General features: G+C 36.3%; 2 protein-coding genes across 2 annotated transcripts; one reads left to right on the plus strand and one right to left on the minus strand.

Annotated features, from left to right (window-relative positions):
* Positions 1-437: 437 nt before the first annotated feature.
* LOC113315567 lies at positions 438-1,541 on the plus strand. The gene has a single exon (XM_026563830.1). It carries the CDS (start codon positions 438-440, stop codon positions 1,539-1,541), a length of 1,104 nt encoding a protein of 367 aa, XP_026419615.1.
* Positions 1,542-2,801: 1,260 nt separating this feature from the next.
* On the minus strand, positions 2,802-4,647 carry LOC113318902 (CASP-like protein 5B3). The gene is made up of 3 exons (XM_026567183.1): positions 4,219-4,647; positions 3,267-3,399; positions 2,802-3,155 (listed from the first exon to the last, which is right to left on the minus strand). The coding sequence occupies exons 1-3, from the start codon at positions 4,347-4,349 to the stop codon at positions 2,967-2,969; spliced, it is 453 nt and encodes a 150-aa protein (XP_026422968.1). The 5' UTR covers positions 4,350-4,647; the 3' UTR covers positions 2,802-2,966.
* Positions 4,648-8,145: the final 3,498 nt, after the last annotated feature.

The raw sequence follows: 8,145 nt of genomic DNA on the forward strand, positions 1-8,145 counted from the left end.
TTAGTGAAGTTGGATTAGGCATAAGAAGATTGGAAACAATAAATAAAGCATTGCTAATGAAAATGATGTGGAGAATTTTAAACTCAAAAGAAGAATGGGCTATGTTTTTCATTGCAAAGTATACAGATAAAAATGGTCAATGAAATACAAATTAGAAGCAATCATCTGTTTGGCCTGGACTGAAATGGGCTTGGTCTACACTGCAAGATGAAGTCAGATGGTGCATTGGTGATGGCTCAAGAATATCAGTATGGTTTGATACTTGGATAGGTGATAAGCCTCTCATAAATGATATTGGCTTTAACAATTTTGTTAAAAGCAACATTGACATGAAGGTAAGTGAATTACTTGATGGCAAGACCTAGAGCATTCCTGATGAACTGGTGCAATATTTTAACTCAACTACTCTCCCTGATGTTAGTGGTGGATTGGATATTATGGTATGGAGTGCTGACTTAAAAGGCAAATTTTCAACATCCGCAGCTGTGGAAAGAATTAGGTCAAGAGAACCAAAAGTTAATTGGCCTGCTTACATATGGAAACCATTTTTACATCCAGCTATTGCAAGCAATATTTGGAAACTACAACAACAAATTTATGTGGATGATAAAGTGATGATAAAGAATGGTTTTGAAGTAGTCTCAAGATGTTGCATATGCACTGCAGAGCAAGACTGTATGGAACACACACTGTGGAAATGTCAGTTTAGTATAAATGCATGGGCTTGGATCTGTTCAATCTTTGAATTTGAGATTCCTCAATCCTTTATTGATGTCTGCAAATTAGCTCACCACAAGAGTCCTCTGAGTAAAGAAGTATGGATGATTGTTGCTTGCTCTATTATAAAAGAACTGTGGTTTCAAAAGAACAAGAAGCTCTTTGAAGAAAAATCTCCTCAGCTCAATGAATTTAAAAGAAAAATATGGCAATTTGTATATGAGGGTGGTTTCAGGATGAAAGACACCAAATGGGGACAAAGCTATGATCAGCATATTATTGATATTTTCCAACTGGGTGTTAGACAAATCAAATACAGTTACATCAAAGAATGCTTTTGGAAGGCCCCAGATCAAAATTTTATATTATTCTGTTGTGATGGCTCTTCATTTGGTAATCCTGGTGCAGCTGGTTTTGGTATCATTGCCAGGGATTCTTCATGTGAGGTCATTGGAGAAATGTCAGGGGGAGTAGGGACTGCAACAAACTATATAGCAGAGATTCTTGCAGTGATCTATGCACTTGAATGGGCTTTTGTGTTGAAAGCTCAAAAGGTAATAATCAGATCAGACTCAAAAACTGTTATTAATGACTTCTGCAATGATTGTGTTCCTTGGATGTTTAGAGCAAGATGGCTAAATGCAAAGCAAAATTCGGAGAACATCATCTTTCAACACTGTTTCCGTGAAGTTAATTTTTCTGCAGATGATCTAGCCAAAAGAGGAGCAGGCCTGAGAGCTGGTGAAAGAATAATCCATAATGGAAGGCCCAGTTTCTTAAAAGGAGTTGAAATGCTCAATATTGTCTATTATAGGATTTGCTAGCCTGTTCATTTGAGTTCCATCCTTTGTTTATTATTCCGTAAGCTCCTTTTTATAAGAAACATTTTGTATTTTGGCTCTTCATTTTAATAAAAATATATGTGATTAAGCAAAAAAAAATAAAAATAAATAAGGGACACCGTGTTTTTGTTTTTGGTACAATAAAGCAGATCGTGAGCTCGTGGCTAAGTTAGTCACAAGGAGGCGTCCAAACTCCAAATATACCCTCGCATAAAATTAGTCGATAGCTAAAGCCAACTCTAGTAAGAGGTGGCTGTGATTTAGAGTCAGAAATACATCCAACAATCTAAATTTGCTGATGTCCCATTAATTTCTCGTAATAAATTTTCTATCAATAAGTCATTCTAATTTTTCCGATTGGCCAATAATTATACCACTGAACCATACTGGCGACTGTAGTAGTAACATGAGAGTGGCAGACAGGCAGAGGATTCTTGGGGGTTGGGGGAGGAGGGGTTCAAAATTGTTTCCTATCCCCTAATTCCTATCCTTACCCCAAATTTGTCCACCATCTCACATAACACACATAAATGGGCAACATGTTTTCCCAGCATCATCTCACTTGTTGAATCAATAGCCAAGATCAATGCCACCTAATGGCGGAAGGAAGTGGCGGAAGGGCAACAGCTTCGGACAGACTTCATATGGGTTGAAACTCGCAGCTTAATTGCAGCTTAAAGTTTCTTTGCTTGTTTACCCCAAGATCTTTCAGCGCTTTGATACTTGCCATAGCGCTTTGGGTACAAACCATTGGGGTGGTACCTCTCCCTTGCTAGCCAAGGAACCTACCCAACGAGTCACCCGAACAAAGGTACTTGAGGCTCAACACTATTCGCACTCGTGATGAGATTTTTCCCATGAATGATAAAAATTTTGGTGTAACCTTATCTCGATTCAGTCCACTCTCCAAGTCGCTTTGGTAGATTTATCTCCACATTTTCCTGGCTCCGGAAAGGAAAAACTCTGGGCATGAATCAGAAAATTAGAATACCAAGTTGGCTTCCACTTTTGGATCCTACTAGTATTAAATGGCCGTAAGGATGGTGCTGATTCAAGGCAGGCTGATTTTTCACCTGTAAATTATGACCAATGAACAAGTACCAAATGCAACCATGAACCATTTATCATTTGTGACCTCTCCATTAGGATATGAATTTGCTGGTCATGTTCGCCGTCACTAAAGTTCTAACATGATGTATGTGTTTGACTGTTATCCATGTTCATCATCAAGAACAAGGGTACTAAAGTCGAACATATATAGGCATATATCAACTGTAGTTTACAATGAACTATGGAGTATAGTATTTTTCACTTTATCTTTCTGAACACAAGTTCTCTCTCTACATTTCCGTACACTAAGTGCATTACAATTAGAGAAATGAGAAACCACGAGCCCCTGTTAAAGGGCTAACCCGCAGCCAAAAGCCAAAACATTATAAGAGAAGATATTTCAATCATTACCCAACTCATGAAAGCTAGGGTGATGGACATCCAATATTTCAGGCAGTCACTTTGGCATTTTCCTAGATCTCTGAAATACAAAATAAGTAATCCAGCAGAAGCTGATGCAGCTGCAAGAGACAGCATTCCTGTAACCTGTATCATTAATCAGTAACCATCAGATAAGGCCTCAATTTGATGCAAAATAAGTTTGTTGCCGGACCAAAAACCATAAGTGAGAAGGAAAAAGACTTATTAGAGTCTGACCCAGTCCCCGATCGCAAAGAGGCTAACCAAAACAAGATTGTGAAGGATCTTCTTTGTAATCAATGCTTTTGCATCAAATAATGCGATCCCAAAGCTCCATATAACTTGCAAACCCATTGATGCAATCAAATAGCTGCAGGATACAATGTTGGTAGTCGATATTAATGATCCCTTGGTAGTCGATATTAATGATCCCGACATAGACACAACATAGAAATAGAACAAATATGAGGTTTGTCAATTTGACATTGAAGGTTGATAATATCAATATTTTGTTAGGATAATAGCCATGACCACCAACTAGTGGGATGTGCAGATGACTAGGACGAATAAGATATCCAACAATTTCTTCCGAATGATTTCCAGATTTTACTCTTTGTGACTATTGTTTTCAACCTGGTGGTAGTAAACTTGGAATGGTAGGAAAATGGATAATATGCCAACTCGTTCTTTTTACTCGATTAATCAAATCCTCATGGGGTCAAAAAGAATTCTGACATGACGATTCAACGGCATATATAGGACTAATGGTGTATACTGGATCTGCAACTATAAGTTTTAACTTTCTTCTATGGACACACTAGTTATGATACAAATCCACCTTACGCACTATAAACTTGGTTTACGCTTGCTACTTATCAAGTTGACACAACACATTGATCCCCAAACTAATGAGAATGGCTTAGTAGTTGACACAATGCATTGATCCCGATACTAATCAGAACAACCTACTAAGCGAGGAACTAGAAAAGTACCTTACTCCCAACACATTTTCTAACAATCAGACTACCCAAACTCCCGATAATCGAACAAAACATTATGACAACATCGATAGTGAGGCTTAACTAATTCATGTTATCCAAATAACCAATTCACATTGAAAATTATATCTATAGGCAAAATTCTAACTACACAAAAAAGCGCATTACAAAGTAGTAGAGTAAAGATATACCAGAGAGCTGTGTATTCGAAGAAACCAGGTGTAGTTGTCATACACACAATTGAACCTGCTGCAAATGAAAACTGCAAAACCCTAAGAGTAAGTGCAGTAAAAGTCCCAGGTGTCCCTGGGAAATCCTTCATCCTTTTAATTTTCTTTTCATCACCAACCTAAAACTCTATAAATCTAAAATCTTAACTGAGAGAAGCCTAAAAAGAAAACCCTTTTCGTTACATCATACGGAACACATGAAGATATTGAAATCTTTATCTAACTCACCACCAACCCTTAAAAATATCCTAAAAGCAAACCATCTGTAGAAATCACTCAGGAAAATTGAGAAGCTACTGGAGGAAATTCAGATACAAAATTGCTGCTGACTGAGGATTAAGGGCAGAGGAGAGAAAACAAAGGGGTGTGTTTACGAACTAAACTAACCAACGACAAGACTGAAATAAATGAAAGAACTGTGTTACCATCATTCTTTGGCATTCGTCCTTGAAATGGATGTTTCCACACCACGGACAATTTTACGACCATACTGAGTTGCGTGTCGTCTTTTGGAAACCGACAGGATGGCCAAATGGTTTTGGCATCCCTTCACACTTTTATCCTTACATTATCACCTGGGACAATTTTTTTTGTATATAATAAAATATATATATATAATAGTAGTAGTCCCTTCGTCCCTAAGAGCATCTCTAATGGGTTGTGATGTGTATCCTACGTGATATTTGTATCGAAAGGCATCCTTACAAAATGTGAAATCCAAAATTTCCTACATTTTAGGAATTTGAGAGACACTATCTCCGACCGGAAGATGTGTAGATTGTTATTGAAATTTAGTTGTATTTATCTAATTGGTTGAACTAATTTCGATTGATTTACCATTAATTTGATTGGTTAGATATTTTGACTAGATTTATCACATCATGTACAAGAACCTCTAAAACTAGAGGATGGATTAAAGGATGTCTTAACAACTAACACACCAAATCATCCTGATATTTTGCTTCACATCTCCGTTGGAGAAGTTTTTTTTGCAAAAATTGTAAAAATCCTAGGTGGCCTGAAATCTAGGAATTTTGGAAACTCCTGTTGGAGATGCTCTAAATAGATGAACTAGTTAAAATTTGCACAATTCTTAAGATAGGGAAGAGCATGGAGTATATATCTATTACAATTATACCGTTATGGATAATAAATAGTAAAATTTTGAAATTACTTATCTCTCAAACTACACCACGGATATTCGTAAACTCTTTACCATTGAAAAGCATTTTAATAAACCTACTAACGAATATAAACATGGCTATGAAATTATACATATTTTTTATACTAACAATAATCAATTAAAAGTGTAGTTTTAGAAATATTCCCTTATTTAAGATATATGTTACCTATTAGTGGGACAAAATTTAAAAATGAACAGGTCATCTATTTCCTGGTTAGTTTGGGGCCTAGTGTGATTATTGGGGCCTACGACTACAAGACAAAAAAGAATATTTTGAAGTAAAATGGATAACCCCTTATCCAACTATTTTATTAAATGGCAAAACAACCTTGAAATCAACTACCATTAATTCATCATCAAAACTTGAAAAAATTTTAATTTTTTTTTTAAAACTCGAACCAAAATCGGTTGATGTTAGTATAGTTGTAAACCGATTCTGGGTTGAGTTTTTTCAAATGATGATATAAACCCAGAATCGGGTTGTTTCAATACCCAGATAAACTGATTGGTGAAATCGGTGTTTATGGATGTCCACACATACTTTCATAAACAAAATATTCATTACATAGTTTACGAAATTAGCTCATTACATATATAGGATTCAGTATGGGAATTCTAGAATTCGACACATCAAATGTTCGTCAATGAACCTCTGAGCACGTCGGTACAACGTCGTATATTCTTTGTGGTGAATGAACTTAATTTCCCCATTATGAATTCTCCATAGCCCATTGAAACGTTCCAGCTGAAATTCAATGAATTTTTAAATGTTAGTATGCGAATTTTTAACGATGTCATAAGTATAAATATTATCGGATTACTCACTTTTCCCTAAGAGGAGCTTGTGGATGATGTTGGTACACCATATTTCTAACTTTAACATACTCTTACATTGCACTTTTTATGTAGTTGAATCGAAATTCCAAGTCTCTCCATTTGCGGTTATTGGGATTCGCGGTACGCCCATAAAAGAACTCTTTAACTCTCTTCCAGAACATTGAATAGATTTCATTCGTACGTTCACAGAACGTATTAGCAAATGATTTAACGAGACACAAATTCATACGGTTCCCATTTCACGAGCTGCTTATCTACTCCCGGATCCCATTTCATTTTCTACGCTAAGTGTATGTGATGTGGGAGTGTCTCAAAGAGGTTGTCCTTATACAGATAAAGACTCAACAACTATTTTTTTCGAATTCAATTCACACAATCGGATTTTAGGGGTGTCCACATATACCGATTCTATCCTTGCAAAATCATATAAATATGCCTCTCATTAATCTGTTTTTAATATTGCACATGTAATCCGATTCTTGGCAAAAAAAAGTTACAAAAAAGGTGACACTTTTCCTTGCAAGAATCGGATTAAATGTGATGTCCACATAAAATGATTATGAAGGTTATCAAAATCTGCCTCTAAACAATCGATTTTTAATATTTCACTTGTAATCCGATTCTTGTCAAAAAAAATACAGAAAAATTATCACTTTTCCTCACAAGAATCGGATTAATTGAAATGCCCACATAGACCGATTCTTAAGGTTATCAAAACTCTGGATTATTTTGTTTTCTCAGAATCAGACTTTAAAAGTATCTGTATATACCGATTCTGAACACTTACAAACCAGGTGAACAAAATTTTCAGAATCGGTCTACATGGTGCACCCACAAAACCCGATTTTGAAAGTGTACCCCTAGAGAACTGTCAGAATCGGATTTTATGTACATGTAAACCGATTCTGATAGAAAAACTGTCAGAATCCTGCATTTTATGCACACACACATTGTAGTTGGTTCTTTTGTCGCGTCTTAGGCAAACACAAACAATTTTCAAAAGAAACCAGATTCAGTCATTCATAAATTAGGAATATAACCAAACATAATTCAACAATAAGTTTAAGACATAAGTTTTGACTCCATAATTATCCATTTTAAAGACATAAGCTTGAAACCATTTATTCATGAATATCCCCACCACGACCACGACCACGACCATGACCACTTCGTCTTCGTTTAGCAGGTTGGGCGCTGCTCGATGCACCTTCAAAATTCCTTTTTGTGGTGACTCTCTACCTCTTTTTCTTTGGCTCCTCCACCACCGGTTCCCCAAACTTTGCACCCGCTTCTACATCTTCGAGTTTGTTCAATTCAGCAATCATATTTTCATTGGCCTTAATATTTTTCCCTTTCCTGATATCTAGCTTTGCTTGGGTTATCAAGTGCATGACTCGTCTTCTCTGTTTCCATTTTAAACAACAAACATTCAACAAATAATGCTAAAACAATTAACAAAACTGTAATTGAGTAACAATACACACCAGTTATTCGAGAGTTGTATCTTTGTCCTCTATCTGGGACCTCTCATCTACTCGTATCACTCGAGTATGCGAAACATTGAGGTACCACGACATGTAAACCGGAATTGCCTCATCATCTGTTTTCGATCAACCCTCCATACCATATCCGTCGAACCTTTTGTCTTCCTAATATTCACTTGATGGTAAAGGACGGTGAACAATCTCAATATCATTATCGAATGACTCACTTTTTTTCTCATTGATTTTAAACTTATTGTGCTCCTTTGGGATTTTTTGTACGGATCCACATTGTCTTGCGACTCTGGTCAGGTTGTACATTACATATCCTCTTGGGTGAAACAAAGATCCAAAATAATGAGTTTGCTTGGCGCACCCAACCATCTT

The sequence above is a fragment of the Papaver somniferum genome, chromosome 10, assembly GCF_003573695.1.
Source record: "Papaver somniferum cultivar HN1 chromosome 10, ASM357369v1, whole genome shotgun sequence".
Taxonomy (NCBI): domain Eukaryota; kingdom Viridiplantae; phylum Streptophyta; class Magnoliopsida; order Ranunculales; family Papaveraceae; genus Papaver; species Papaver somniferum.

Coding starts and splice junctions, on each gene's coding strand:
- LOC113318902 (XM_026567183.1), bottom strand. CDS start 4,349: ATGAAGGATTTCCCAGGGACACCTGGGACTTTTACTGCACTTACTCTT. Junction 3,400..4,218: donor TTCGAATACACAGCTCTCTG/GTATATCTTTAC, acceptor TGTATCCTGCAG/CTATTTGATTGCATCAATGG. Junction 3,156..3,266: donor TCTTTGCGATCGGGGACTGG/GTCAGACTCTAA, acceptor TTAATGATACAG/GTTACAGGAATGCTGTCTCT.
- LOC113315567 (XM_026563830.1), top strand. CDS start 438: ATGGTATGGAGTGCTGACTTAAAAGGCAAATTTTCAACATCCGCAGCT.